The sequence below is a fragment of the Elgaria multicarinata genome, chromosome 12, assembly GCF_023053635.1.
Source record: "Elgaria multicarinata webbii isolate HBS135686 ecotype San Diego chromosome 12, rElgMul1.1.pri, whole genome shotgun sequence".
NCBI lineage: Eukaryota > Metazoa > Chordata > Lepidosauria > Squamata > Anguidae > Elgaria > Elgaria multicarinata.
The window spans coordinates 34,814,546-34,829,830 of NC_086182.1; the positions used below are offsets into that span (position 1 = coordinate 34,814,546).

The window sequence follows — 15,285 nt, forward strand, 5'->3', positions numbered from 1 at the left end:
GCACCATCTGGCCCTGTCTGGAGGAGCTTCCAGGCCGGAATTTTAATGAAAGGTTGGGGAGGGAACCACAGAAGGGGAGATGCAAGGGGGAACTGGTCTGTTTCCACTTTGCTTCTGTTGCGGGGATTATCTAAAGCAGCCTTCCTCAACCTGGGGCGCTCCAGATGTGTTGGACTGCATCTCCCAGAATGCCCCAGCCAGCTGGCTGGGGCATTCTGGGAGTTGTAGTCCAACACATCTGGAGCGCCCCAGGTTGAGGAAGGCTGATCTAAGGCAACCTGGCATCCTCCAGGTTACAATGGCTGGGGGATTCTGGGAGTTGTAGTCCAACACATCTGGCCTGCTCTGAGTTTATTTGAATAAAGCCGCTGCCATCTCAGGATGACTTTGTTATGCCCTGGAACCTCTCGCTTTTCTCCCCTTCCAACAGCAACAACCGTGTGTGACGTTGACACCCAGTTCCGATGCCACGAGTCGGGGACCTGTGTCCCACTGTCCTACAAGTGTGATCTTGAGGACGACTGTGGGGACAACAGTGATGAGAGCCAATGCAGTAAGTTCGGCCACACCGTATATCTTACTGGCAGCTGGGATTGCTTCAAAGCGAAGTAGGAGCCTCCAGCTGACGCCATCTTAATTTCCCATGGACGCCTCTGAGCAAGTTACTTGTCCTTTGCCACTAGCCACGCCCACTCATGGAAGCCATTTTGTGGTGGTGCCCAGGACAGTTTATCAAACTTCCAAATGTGCCCACAGGCCCCAAAGGCTTGAAGGGGGCCCTGTCGAAGCCTCTGGAAACCCAGAGAAAGGTTCTCAATTGAGCAAAAGCTGCTTAGGAATCTAGCAAGATGTACCAAAAACGGGAGGGGGGAGTGCAAGTGTTGTGTAAGCTTCCAAATTAGTCCCTTTAAAATATCAAGCTGTGGGAATTCCTCTGGGTTGTGCTCAGCGGTTTTTCAGGGGGAGGAGAGAGGGACATGACACACAAGGGAAAGGAAATAGGGAGGGAAGAGGGAGGAAATAAAAAGAAATGAAGGATACTGTTCAGGCTGGTGGGAAGGCCCTGCTCCACCAGCTCATCTCCCAATGGAGGGGCAGACCAACAGCTCCTTCTTCCCCACAGGGTGAAGATGACAGTTAGCCTGGGGGTGGGTGGGTGGGTAGTCCAACTGAAGCAGGCTCCGATGGTCTCTGCCTGCTCCAGTCTCCCTCGCTTCCTCTTCCCCATAGGGTTCTAAAGCAGTTAGAATCCTGGCCTGGGACTCGGGAGATCCGGGTTCTAGCCCTACTTGGTAGGGCTGTCACAAACCCATCAGGAAGTGGCAGTTTTTGGTCCCCTTGGGTTCTCTCCCTCCCCACCAGTTGGATTGGTCTGCAAATCTCTTTACATGGAATTGAGTGCGTTCTTAATTTTGCCCGATGTTGTGCTCCACCCGATAAAAGGGGAGGGGAGACATGATAGCCCTCTTCAAATACTTAAAAGGTTGTCACACAGAGGAGGGCCAGGATCTCTTCTCGATCCTCCCAGAGTACAGGACACGGAATAACGGGCTCAAGTTAAAGGAAGCCAGATTCCAGCTGGACATCAGGAAAAACTTCCTGACTGTTAGAGCAGTACGACAATGGAATCAGTTCCCTAGGGAGGTTGTGGGCTCTCCCACACTAGAGGCCTTCAAGAGGCAGCTGGACAACCATCTGTCAGGGATGCTTTAGGGTGGATTCCTGCATTGAGCAGGGGGTTGGACTCGATGGCCTTGTAGGCCCCTTCCAGCTCTGCTATTCTATGATTCTATGAAAAGGTGCCGCCATAAAAATGTTTTGCACCTTCAAAGTATAAATCAAATGGTAAACGTGCCACTTAACTCCATCTTAATTCCAGGTTGTAACAGAGCAAAGTGTGGACAAGTCAAAGGGGTGGTGGTGAATACTTACACAAGGCTGACAGATGAGATGCTCTAACATGTTACCTAAGTGCAATTACATCTCTTATGCTGCCAGTAGATCTTTCCAGAATCCCTATTGAAATGGGGTGAGACAGGGTGAGAGAGAGCAGAGAGAAAACATCTACCTGATGAACGTCAGATGGAGTTTGCATCTGAATTTTCTCCATCCCTCCGTTCCTTCCCTGGGCCTGTTCCGCCCTGTGTTTGCAGACGCTCACCAGTGCCGAAATGATGAGTTCAGCTGCAACTCCGGGATGTGCGTTCGTCTCTCGTGGAAATGTGATGGCGATAATGATTGCCGGGACTGGTCAGATGAAGCCAACTGCACCGGTAAGCCCTGTGGCGTTACACCCCACAAGTCAGTTCCCTAATGCAGGTGTGTCTGGAATTGGTAAGTCTGTGGTGCTTAGAATGTTGACCTGAGTGGGTGGAGTTTGAATGTCTTAGGAGGTGGGGAGGAGTGATATATAAGGGAATGACAGGGGGGATTGAGGGAGACTTTTAGGTACTCTTGGGCCACAGCTAGACCTAAGGTTTATCCTGGGATCATCCAGGGTTCGCCCCTGCCTGAGCACTGGATCCCCTGTGTGTCACCTAGATGAACAGGTCTGACCCCTGGACGATCCAGGGATAAACCTTAGGTCTAGCTATGGCCTTGGAGTCTTCAGCCTTTAGTGCTTGAGCTCTCTGTGTGTAGAGTACTTGGGTTCTGGAGAGTTTGAGGTTCAGTGTAGAGAGTGGTGTCTTTTGAGTGGGGTGTGCAGATAGACAGTTGGTGTAAAATAAACAATACTGATAATAAAGTTCAAGAGTGAATGTGTGGGTGACAGGAAAGCGTGTATGCGAATGGGTGAAAGGATTGGATGAGAGGTTTTAAAAAGGGTTTTAAATGTTTTATTTTGAAACAAAGCTTGTGCATTTTTAAAATAAACTTTAATTATTTTGTTTTTAACTACCACAAAAATCCCATGTGTCTGTTTGGCATTTAACATCTGAAGTTTATACATTTAGCACCCCTTCTGACAATAATTCACCTCAGCACATATAACTCACAGCGCATTATTTTATTATTGAAATCCTTCTCCATTTAACTCCTTTCTCCACATAGTTTGGAGAAAGGCGGGGTTTGTCCCTCGCCTCAGGTGTATCAAGCGGTGGTGCTTGGCTTGAGCAGGGAGTGTCCGCACCGGGCCTGGTGTTCAGAGTCTGTGTCTTGGCAAGCTCCTCTTTTTTTTAATGTATGAGATCAATAAGCCCTGGGTGGGAATGGCTGATTACTAGATGTCCTTTGCTGTGAGCATTTGCAGCTTCTTTGGCATGGATTTGACCACCTTTCCCCCCCTTTTAAGGCCAATGGGAATTATTGAGTAGTATCAGGGACGATTCACCCCCCCCTACAAGCAATGGATTGCCAGCTTGTGATGTAATATACACATAAACACACACACACATATTGGCATGGTGTAGATCAAACCTGGGGAAATAATGTCCTTAAGGCTAAAATCCAACATTTAGGTCCTGGCAAGTTTGCTCCAAATAAATTTCAACCAACCTTCCCTTCTTTCCTGTTTCTCTCTTCCACAGACTCTAGGTGCATAAGCTTTCTTTCTTTCTTTTTTCTTTCTTTTCTTCATTCCTTCCTTTCTCCCCTGTGTGCAGTGAAATTGGGTGGGTGGGTAGGTGAAACATTTCTTATAATTTCTCCAAGGAGAGGAGAGATTCTCCGACGGTTTCTTGTGGGGTGATGCTCACCCTTCGTTCCTTTCCCTGTGTTTTTATTTTCTTTTGGCTGACGCTGGAAGTGGTGGCGGCAGCTACGACAACATTAACGCTGTTGGCAGCTAGTTCCCCAACCTGCTTCCTCCACATTGTCCTGGAGCCAAAGTCATTCCAGGGCCTGGGGCAGGGGAGGATGGAGCAGGAACAGCAAGTGCGGAAAAAGTGTTGGAGAACATTCAGAGGCAATTCTTCAGTGGCCTTTTCCAGGCAGCAGGGGGAGAGGAAAAAGGGAAATCTTGGAAATTTTCTCAGGAAAATGTCCGTTAGTGCAGATTTATTTTTTTTACATGGAGATGCTAAGGATTGAACTGGTTAGGCCTCATCTTGAGTGTTGCGTCCAGTTCTGGGCACCACACTTCAAGAAGGATGCAGACAAGCTGGAGTGGGTTCAGAGGAGGGCAACCAGGATGATCAGGGGTCTGGAAACAAAGTCCTATTTGGAGAGACTGAAAGAACAGGGCCTGTTTAGCCTTGTGAAGAGAAGATGGAGGGGAGACATGATAGCACTCTTCAGGGACTCTTAAAGGAGGGCCAGGATCTCTTCTCGATCCTCCCAGAGTGCAGGACACGGAATAACGGGCTCAAATTACAGGAAGCCAGATTCCAGCTGGACATCAGGAAAACCTTCCTGATTGTTAGAGTGGTACGACAATTGAACCAATTACCTAGGGATGTCATAGACGGGATAGCCATCTTTCAGGGATGCTTTAAGGCGGATTCTTGCATTGAGTATTGATCAGGGGGTTGGACTTAATGGCCTTATAGGCCCCTTTCAACTCTACTATTCTGTAATTCGATGATTCTATAAACCTGAGACTTTCCTGGGTGACAAGCAGGTGTTCTACCCCATGAAGTAGTTTAGTTAAATTGGCCCTGGGGAGCAGGCCTTGCTTGGCTGTTATTTGTGTTCAAGCCCCCCTGATGGCTTTCACAGCGGGGCGGTTGGTATTCTAGTGGTGTGGATACACTTGCAGCGGCTTATCGCTCCTGTGAGTTTCCAGGAGCAAATAATTATAGGACAGGAACCAACTCCGAAAAGCCTGTTGCTTCTTCTTCTTCTTTTTTAAATATATTATTTTGCTAAGCCCTGGCTTGAAATTATCTGAGGATAACAGTTATTTTAGAAATAGTTCATCGGCGGCTCTGCAGGCTGAATTTATGCCTCTTATCGAAAATAATTACATTTCACAGTGAATACTTAATAGAATATTACGGCCGGAAGAGTGTAGTAGCTTAGAATATCAGGAAGCACGTCACTCACTTGTTGGCAGTAAGTAGCATGCAATTCAATTAAGCTGAACATGGCTCTCCTTCCTGATAAAGAGGGATCTGGGTTTCTTTTTAAAAAAAAAGGAAAGGGAAAATGAAGGTTCATCACAACGAGATAGACGGGACTGGCTTGAAAGCCAGGGCAAGCTCTGTCTGTACCTGAGGCAGGTAAACCTTAACGTGTCTCTTTCTATCTCCCCGCTGACACTAGGAGGTCCTTAAAGGCTCGTCCCTGTAGGGCAGCACCCAATCCTGCCTGTCCATGCGCGAGTCCCACCGCCGCTTCTGTACCGTGCATGGCCGGCCCTGCCAGTTCCATTGGGCAAGCAGCCCCCACCGCTTGGGCAATGACAAATTTGCACTCCTGGGTGCAAGCCCTGAAAGGAGCGGAAACACTCATTTCCGTAAGGGCACGTCGGTGGAGAACCACTGCATTGCCACTGGGCAAGGGGGGGGGGCGTGCTTAACGGAATGTGTGGGACGCAAAAGAATCGGCAGGGGCGTTAAGAGCCGTGTCGGATACTGCCCTTAGTCTCCGTAACCCAGGCCTGCCTGATATCTCTTACAGGAAAGATGCAAACATCCAGGGCCTTTAAGTCTGACGCTTTAGGCCGAGGCAAGACAGAAGCTTATTAAAATATGAACAAACAAGCGTGAGAGGATAGAAATGCGCATTTAAGGACAGGGGTTGGGATGAGCTGGCAGGCAGTTGTTATATTTATTCATTACTAGCAAACGGTTTGGAATAGCTCTGTTTGGTACAGCAAAGCCTTCAAGCAAACTTACACAGCTATCACTGCCAGACACATTGTACATTGCCTTGACTGAATGAAGCCTTCTGGTATGCCTAGGTATGCATGACCCCTGCCGTGGTGCACCCCTATCGCCCCCGAGGGAGGAGTCAGTCCACTCCATTTCCAAGTGGTGGTGGGGAGCCGCCCCACAACACAGGCAAGGAGGCAGGCCAATAACTCTCTCCCTCAGCCTGCTAACCTCCCCTAGCTTCCAACAGTATGGATTGCAAAGCTATGTGCACGTTTGGGACATCTGCCCTTAGTGGCTGAGGATGCTACTGCAGGCTTCAACCCCATGGGCAGATTTACATTAAAATTAATGCATTTTTTTAAAAAAACTATCCCCATGGTGCACACCTCTAAGTTCCCCTTAGTGTGTATGCCAAGTATCAGGTCTCTAGGTTTCATGGTCTTGGTGCTGACGGGTGGACAGATAGACATCCTGTTTTCTGACTATAGAGAAAGCATCGTTTTCGTGTATGTGGGGCTGCCAAGTCACGTGTGGTTCAGACCTTGACACTTGGTGCTCCCTGTATTGGAGCCTGGAATCTGTCCATATGTTAGATCTCAGTTCTTTTGCTGCTGAGCTGTGATGTGTTGCCTTCCCACAACAGCCATTGGCTTCCACTCTACCAGGTATATCCCTCCATCTCCCCACGCTGCTCCCCACTCTTTTGATCTTCCTGCGCCCCTCCCACTCCTTCCAGTCTGTCCCTAACATGCCTGGTCTCATCTGATCTTGGAAGGTAAGCAGGCTAAGGCCTGGTTCGCACTTGGATGGGAGACCACCTAAGAGTACCAGGTGCTGTAGGCTTGCGGGCACCTCAGCTCAGCGGCAGAACACCTGCTTTGCATGCAGGCTCAGCCCCCAGCATCTTCAGGTAAGGCTAGGAAAGGATCTTGCCCTAAAACCCGGAAGGGCCGCTGCTGCCAGTCAGTGTCGGCAATACTGGGCGAAGTGGACCAATCGTCTGACTCCGTATAAAATTAGCTGCCTGGGTCTCAGCCCTCTCTTTGGTGTCTTTGCTTCTAGCAGTTCACCACACCTGTGAAGCCTCCAGTTTCCAGTGCCATAACGGGCACTGCATCCCCCAAAGGTGGGCGTGTGATGGCGACGCCGACTGCCAGGATGGCTCCGATGAAGACCCCACCAGCTGTGGTATGGGAGAGGCTCTCCGCCGGTGGGGGGAGATGGAAACCCTTTGCCTAAGCAAGGCGTGGGTGGGTGAGACGGGACGACGACATTCTTTCAACCCAAAGGCCAGATTCAGTATCGGAGAAAGTCTCAGAGAAGCTTCAAGCTCTTATTGCCAGTAATGGAGACTTTGCGGGTGGGAGTGGGGGGCGGCAGCATTTTGACCTTTTAGAATGGGGTGGAGGGGGAACCTCACAGGAGCCGGAAAACCAGCCAGCCACCAGTGGCCGTGGGAAGGCGATGTGGCTCAGGCCCTGAGCGAACAGTCGGACACAGTGTGGCGTCCCCCACCCTCAAGGAGAGCAGGAAGCTTCCAGGTGTTTTGTTGGGCTGCACATCCCAACCAGGGTGTTTTCTCCCACAGAGCCCAGTCTCACCTTTGCCTAGGGAAGAAACAAGCCTCTCACGCATGTTTTTTAGTGAGGGGAATATTCACTTCTCCCTTCGCGGAGGAGAGCTTTTGGCGTCTGTTTCTCCTCCCCTTCGCTGTGGCCAGTCTTAATCTTCGAAGTGCCGACCCTTCCAGTGGGAGGGTTCCCAGTCCGGTTTTGCTCCTGCCTCCTTTTAGAACTGCTGATCCATTTAACGTCTGCCTCTTAAAAACCCCTTATAACTCTTGAATTACCTTCCACCACCCACGTTGTCCCTTGTCCCAGATTTGGAGGACGGACTGTTTGAATAATCCGGCCCTCTTCCCCTCAGTTGAGTTGTCACTGTTTGGAGAAAGGGGATTCCCATTTTTTTTTAAAGCTGGTGGTGTTTTTCCACTCTTGTTTTTGGCGCGTTCTCAAAATCAGCCGCATAATTCTCGCCCCCACCCTGCCTCGGCGGGCGTTCAGGTCCACGCAGGTGTGGTGGAAAGTGCTGAGCCGCTGAAAGATTTGCTTTGTGTTTTTCCTGTCTCTTAAATCGGATCGAACTGCAGAGGCGAAGTGCAATGGCTTCCTGTGTCCAAATGGGACTTGCATCCCTTCCAGCAAGCGGTGTAACGGGGCGCATGACTGCTCTGACGGCTCTGACGAACAGCACTGCGGTGAGTGCACCTCTGGGGTGGGGGTGGGGTGGGGTGATGGAAGCAGCGGCCTGGGTGGGTGGTATCACCGGGTCACCCACATCTCCCGGCAGAGAAAACGGTGCCGCTTCTTTCCACCCACAATTAGCATGGCCAGATGGATGTTTTGAAACTTCCCAGTAAAGTTCCCCCCAATCCCACCCGCACCCCATTTCCCCACTCATTTCCCCCTGTTCTTTCTCCTCCTTTTCCCAACGGTCTGCAGAGCCCCTCTGTACGCGCTACATGGAATTCGTGTGCAGGAACCGGCAGCAGTGTTTGCTGCGCTCCATGGTGTGCGACGGCACCGTGCACTGTCGGGATGGCTCGGACGAAGACCCCACCTACGCCGGGTGCTGTAAGCATAGCGGCCGAGAACGGCGTCACTAAAATGTGATTTCCTCGGGCACCGCAGGGCTGGGGCAGCGTCAGTCGCTCGGTGTTCACGGGCCCCCTCTGTTCTCCGTGAGCTCCGTGCTTGGGAAACGAGGGAGTCGAGGAGCTCTCATGAAACCAGAGCAGAGGCGTGGCGGAGTCCCGTGTTTCTGGGCTGCCGTGGGTCTAGACCAGCCTTCCTCAACCTGGGGCGCTCCAGATGTGTTGGACTACAACTCCCAGAATGCCCCAGCTGGCTGGGGCATTCTGGGAGATGCAGTCCAACACATCTGGAGCGCCCCAGGTTGAGGAAGGCTGGTCTAGACAGTGGAGGCTGCGATGTGAGTGAGCTGGTGAATCCGCTCAGGATTTCAGTCGGAACTCTAAAGGAGCTCACCAAGATGTCTTCCCCCACAACCTTTCTTTTCTAGTTTCTAAATCTAGTCACATTAAAATCAATCCATCAGTCAGTTAAAAAGCAACCCTAATTCTGCTCCAAGAGAAGCTGAGTTCTCCAGGATGTTGTACAAATTGTGTTCATTTGCATACCTCTGCTTCGTTTTGCACAATTTGTTCCACTTTTGCTCGTCATCGGGCACGGAGGAGCATCCAGAGCATTCATGAGCACTGAAAACCCCAACGTTTGCCCACATGCTTTCCAAGCCTGTCTGAGGGGCTAGAAACAGAATGCTGTGAAAGGTGTGGCGGAGGGGGCAAGGGGAAAAACTGAGACTGGGTCTTGGTGTCGCGGTGCTTGAGAGAGATTGCCCTGCAAAACAGAACAGCTTCTCCCTGTTTCTCTCTACGCTTCAGTCCCTCGGAGTGCCACGTGAGGAGAACAATATGCACCTACCTTGCACAGGTGTTGTAAGGAACAGAAGAACTTTGAACCCTCTGGATTCATTAGATTACCTGCGTGCTGAATTCAGCACTTGCAGGATGGGACTGCAGAATGACTTCATACGTTCAGGGCCAGTTAGAGGGTCAGATCCTGACTGAAGCTGAAGGGGAAGGAGGCCCAATACAGGCCCAAGCAGGAAGAAGTGGGTGGGAATGTGTCTCCCTGGGGCCGCAGGGAAACTTGGCTTCCTTGCCCATCTGAGCATTTGCGGTGGAGGCCTCGAGAGCCATTGCTTGAGAACTGTGAGGTTCTCACAAAGTGTGAGCCCGGACCCTGTATGTGGGGTCTGTGTGTGTGTGTGAGAGAGAGAGGGGGTGCAGTCATTTTCCAAGGAGACACACGATTGGGTCATCTGACTTCCTGTTCTGTTGAAATAACCCTCTTCCTTGCAGCCCAGTACCCCGAGTTCCACCACACCTGCGACCAGTTTAGCTTTCGCTGCCAGAACGGCGTCTGCATTAGCTTGGTGTGGAAATGTGACGGGATGGACGACTGCGGGGACAATTCCGATGAGGCGAACTGTGGTGAGCGTGGAGGGCTTTCATGTATCACTTCATGCTTCAATACATTTTACATTCTGCCTTTGAGCCCCTTGCAAGTAACCCAAGGGGGCTCACACAGCCCTCCTCCTTTCCTCCATTTTACCCCCACAACAACAACCCTGCAAGGTTGGTTAGGCTGAGAGTCAAGGTGCTGGCCCAAAGTCACCCAGTGACCTTCATAGCTGAGTGGGGACTAGAACTCGGATCTCCTGCATCCCAATAAAACTTAGAATCATAGAATAGCAGAGTTGGAAGGGGCCTACAAGGCCATCGAGTCCAACCCCCCGCTCATTGCAGGAATCCACCTCAAAGCATCCCTGGCAGACGGCTGCCCAGCTGCCTCTTGAATGCCTCTAGTGTGGGAGAGCCCACAACCTCCCTAGGTCACTGGTTCCATTGCCGTACTGCTCTAACAGTCAGGATTTTTTTCCTGATCTCCAGCCGGAATCTGGCTTCCTGTAACTTGAGCCCATTATTCCGTGTCCTGCATTCTGGGAGGATCGAGAAGAGATCCTGGCCCTCCTCTGTGTGACAACCTTCCTCATCACTATGCCACACTGGCTCTCTAAAATAGAAAATTAAAGGCTCCCTGCCACTGCCCTCTATTTCTGTTTCTCGTCTTTCTTCCTTTTTAGTTTTCTATTATAATTCCACAGGAATGGCTGAGGCTTGGCCCCTTCCGGTGCCAGATACGAGGGCCGCACTTGCTGGAGGTGGGCTTCCTGGCCACATGAAGCAGGAACCTTTTCTATAGGGGGACTGCTCTTGTCCTGGTTGCCTTGTTTGTTTATTATATTCCACTCTTCAAAACATTTCCTAGGGTGGCCTACATAATACAATCAAAACAATAGCACACTTTAACAAAAAAAGAGAGCAAAAACTGGTCCTCTTAGGCTCTTCCATGGCCCCAGGTCTTGCCAGGGGAGCTGTGTCTCCTCAACCCTAACCCCAACCTGAAGATTAACCCTAACCCTAAAGTCCTATTAAATGTGCCTTCAGCCACTAGAAGTCAGTGAGCAAGCCGTCCTGGTGTCCCGCTCAGTCTGTCTCACCCAGCTAGGCTCTTCAGTGGCCCCGATTCTTGCCAGGGAAGCCGTGCCTGTTGAACGTGGTAGCTGTGAACAGGTGGGACCTAACTGGAATCTTTTCTCTTGCTAGAAAACCCAACCGAAGCCCCGAATTGCTCCCGGTACTACCAGTTCCAGTGTGACAACGGACACTGCATCCCTAACAGGTGGAAATGCGACGAGGAAAATGACTGCGGCGATTGGTCGGATGAGAAGGCGTGTGGAGGTAAGCGCCTTGGGATGTTGCCGTGGGAGAGAGGTTGTGGAAATCTTCTCCCTGCTGCTGCAAGTAACTAAGAAAGTTAGGAGAGGCATTTCAACTTTTCAGAATGGGGGGGGGGAGAAACGGCACAAAAGTTAGGAAACCACCAAGGAATGGGTGGGAAGAAAGGGGGTGGAGTTTGGGGAAGGAGTGTGGCCAGACAGGAACGTCTGGAGGGTCAGTTTGGGGCTCCACTTAGGCCAGATTTGCCCACAGGCCTGAGCCTCAACAGCCCTACCACAGACAATTATAGCTCAACAGAAGCTCTGTGTTTAGAGGCGCCATGCCTCAGGTGACCTAATTCTTCTGGGGGCAAATGACGACGGGGAAAGGGCTGTGACACTTATTATGCCTTGCTTTCCCAAAGCGCCCAGCTAGGCTGCTGTTGGGCAGAGGTCCCCACGCTCTGATCCAGTAGCACAAACCAGTCTTTCTGGTGTCATTTTAGGTTCAGCAATCATTCCAGTTACCACGTCGGCCCCCGCCACGTGTTCGCCCAACCACTTCCGGTGTAATGGCGGTGCTTGCATCATGAACAGCTGGGTTTGCGACGGGTACCGCGACTGTGCAGACGGCTCCGACGAGGACGCTTGCCCCACCTCTCGTAAGGATCCCCGGCTAACGTTTGCTCTTTCGGTCTTGTCTTACATAGATCCACCTTGTCATTCCTGCCCAAAGAAGGTGTAGAAGGGAGCAGAGAAAGGCCACAAGGTGGAGAGAGCAATGAAGGATGGGTTAAAGTGCCAGGGGTTGCTGAGATGCTTGTCAGCAGTTCCTCAGGGTGAAGCCCAGCCAGCTTCCCAAAACACTTCACCTGCCCCTTGCACCCTGCACCCATAAGAGACTGTTTGGGCGCATTCTAGGATTCAATCAGGTGGGCTCCAGACGCTCCACAGTGTGGTGGTAGGTTTTGAAGTGCCCATGCACATCAAGAGTGCCACCATAGCCAAGCCCCAAAAGGAGAGCCCCAAACTGCAGGCCGCCGTGTCGATCCATTTCAACAAACCCGTTCCGGCAGTTTCCATCTCCGCCAGGAGCGGGTTTGTTGTCAAGCGTAACGTTCTTAATTGCTCACTGAAGAACAAGCCGTCCCCAAAAGACGTTGCATGGCAAAAGAGAGCAATATATTGTTGCTGGGGAAATTCATTCCCCCCCACCCCCCGCTACTGTCAGGATTGCAACTTAGCTCAGAAGGAACACAGGATTCTGAGCTGGGTGGCAGGTGGCGGCAGCGTCTGTGAGGAGGACATCAGGCCTAGCACTGGGCCACTGTGAGCCCTGGCTCCGTTACACCATGGCCAATGCCCCATATAGACAGAGTGAGCACCTCAGGACACTTTTCAGAAACTGTGCAGGGGTTCTTCAAGCAGAAAGCGTTCCTTAGTGAGAGGAAGCTTGAAAACCTCTTGAGTTATGGGAGAATCAGGAGGCAACAGGAGCCGTGGATCTTGCTGGGGTAGCCAGGGCAGAAGCTTCTTGGGTGCATCAGTGTTCCAAAGGCCATTGTCAGGATGGAGGAAGACCATGCAGCTGTCCTCTTTCCTTAGAACAGGCTGAGGCTGCCATCTGGTGGTCTGGGAGGAGAGAAGCATCACTCCTGGACCGCACTGGGATTTGTAGTAAAACAGGGCGACGGTCTAGCTCCTTAAAGACGCAGCGTCCCGTTTTGCTTCTAACGCGGAAAGCTTTTGACGCCGCTTTTGTTTCCCCGCTGCCCAGCCATTGGTGCGACGTCGCCGTCCGCCAGCTTCCCCGGACGCTGCAGCCGATTTGAATTTGAGTGCCAGCAAATGAAGAAATGCGTCCCGAATTGGAAGCGCTGCGATGGCTTGAAAGACTGTCAGGATGGCACGGATGAGCTGAACTGCCGTGAGTGCTTGCTGGGATGGCACCGTGATGGCTCCTGCGTCCTCCACCACCCCGTGCCATTTTCATTGTCAGTTAAAAAAAAAAAAGACCATCATGGATGACATTTGGGTCAGATTTCTATGGCTGTTTATGCCTTTCTGCATGATGGCGACAAATATCTCTGGATATCCGAATGATGTTTCATGTCTTGGTAGAGGTTTAATTCAGTGAATGTTGCTTTTGCTTGCAGAAGGGCCTTATTCGTGATGGCACCCCACCTTGCCTGCACCTTCTTTATTATCTTTTCTGCACAAGGTGAAGAACTTTTAAATCATCCAGGTGTTGGGTAATCACTGGACTTTTAACGTGCTGGAAGTTACAAACTGAACCAGTGAATAGCAGAGTAGCAAGCGGTTCTTAGTCAGGACGCAGCAAAGACCAATAATAAGGCAAGGATTCCTTGTAAGTTATAAAGGTAAATCCTTTACTGACAGATATAATTTAGTTATGGCAAGTTACAAGTTACAAATACTCACACATGGTCATCAAGCTGGGGTAAGATGAGGAATAGTAAATGAATGATGATAGATGATGAATGATGATAATTAACAATGGTTCAAACACAGTTTCTTTTATAGGCAGTCCTGTACAAAATGATGCAACCACTAATTGACAATCTTAGAAAATGACTCTATGCAGTAGTCCAATAATTCAATAAGTGTCCACCTGCAAAGTTGACCTTTAAGTGATTGTGTTCTGCTGACTCCTCACTTCTTCCAGGTTTTGCAGGACATTGTAGGAATAAAGGAAAAGATAAAACCCAGAGTCCATTCCAGGACTCAAGACCAGGCTGTTTAAACATGTGCTTAAAAAACACACACACACCTTGGGTTCTTTCTCTTTAAATATGACCTTTTAATCCAAGCCGCAGATTGATTTAGACTGCAATCCCATATGCACTTTCCTGGGAGTAAGTCCCATTGAACTCATTTGAGCTTACCTCTGAGTAGTAATGTACAAATTGTGTAAAACGTCTTCCATCTGTGTTTCATGGATTGTGCAGTGTCGTTCATTTTGCCGTCCATTCACAGATGGATTCGAATAATCTATTTCTGTTATGCAGAAAGACTCACAAATAATTCCGTACGAAAGTTCACAATATACATCATTTATGTTAGTACATAACATTAATGTATTGTCCCCGCACCCCACATCCTTCCATTTAACTTTTCCCTGTGTATATTTTCCTGCTCGCATATGTCTCAGCAGACATGCACACATTTTCCTGTGAATGAATTTGTATAAATTTTGGGAAAGTTAAAGAAAAAATCCAGAAATCCAAGGTGTCCTCTTTTGATTGAATATGGATGATTACAATTACTATTTGTTTGTTTCTTAGCTAACTGGGCATGAGCAAGTGGATCATGACTGGGCCTCCCTAAACCTTGGTTGGGAATAGGTGCGTTGGGTAGTTACTGTGGCCAGGGTCTGTCTTGCATCCCAGCTTCCTAAAGGAGGTTGTCCAGACATTCTGGCCACCCTAGTATCTATGTTCTGACCATTCCATGGCCTACTGACCCCAGCAACTGGAATACTGAGGCTTACTGTCTCTGTTACTGGGAGAAGCATATAGCCATCATGACTATTTATTTTTATTTATTTATTTATTTAGTAGCCTCTGATAGTCTTATCCACTTCTTTTTAATATTTATATATATATATATATATATATATATATATATATATATTTGAACTTAAACATACATCAATACAAGAATACAAGAATACAGTAACCAAAAAAAATATTAAATCATAATACATAGAATTGAATAACCTTATAATATTTCTAATTTAATATTTTTAACATCATCCCATAACATAAAGTGCATCCCCCCACCCCGGGATCTATTCCTGTTTCCAAAATCTCATTGTTTCTTCTGGAGGTGGTTTTCCACTCCCCTTAGATCAGCCTTCCTCAACCTGGGACGCTCCAGATGTGTTGGACTGCACCTGGGAGTTGTAGTCCAACACATCTGGAGCACCCCAGGTTGAAGAAGGCTGCCTTAGATAATACATATTCTAGGAACTGATTCCAAATTCCTTCAAAATCATTCGTTTTTGTTATCCCACTTCTTACTTTTATATTACATGTCAATTTATCATTTATAGCAATATCCCAAATTTCTTTATACCAATCCTCGACATGATAATCTCATTGTACCTTCCAGTTCCTAGATATGATCAACCTTGCTGCTGTCA

The 15,285-nt window shown here is 49.3% G+C and overlaps 1 protein-coding gene across 1 annotated transcript in view; it reads left to right on the plus strand.

The window, feature by feature from the left end:
* Positions 1–15,285, plus strand: part of SORL1 (sortilin related receptor 1) — an 89,042-nt gene that overhangs the window by 53,513 nt on the left and 20,244 nt on the right. The window contains exons 24-32 of the mRNA XM_063139547.1: positions 431–553; positions 2,154–2,273; positions 6,819–6,944; positions 7,906–8,013; positions 8,258–8,389; positions 9,700–9,831; positions 11,008–11,142; positions 11,627–11,782; positions 12,898–13,047. Of these exons, the coding sequence (XP_062995617.1) occupies positions 431–553; positions 2,154–2,273; positions 6,819–6,944; positions 7,906–8,013; positions 8,258–8,389; positions 9,700–9,831; positions 11,008–11,142; positions 11,627–11,782; positions 12,898–13,047 (1,182 nt within the window). The remainder of the gene's footprint in view (positions 1–430; positions 554–2,153; positions 2,274–6,818; positions 6,945–7,905; positions 8,014–8,257; positions 8,390–9,699; positions 9,832–11,007; positions 11,143–11,626; positions 11,783–12,897; positions 13,048–15,285) is intronic.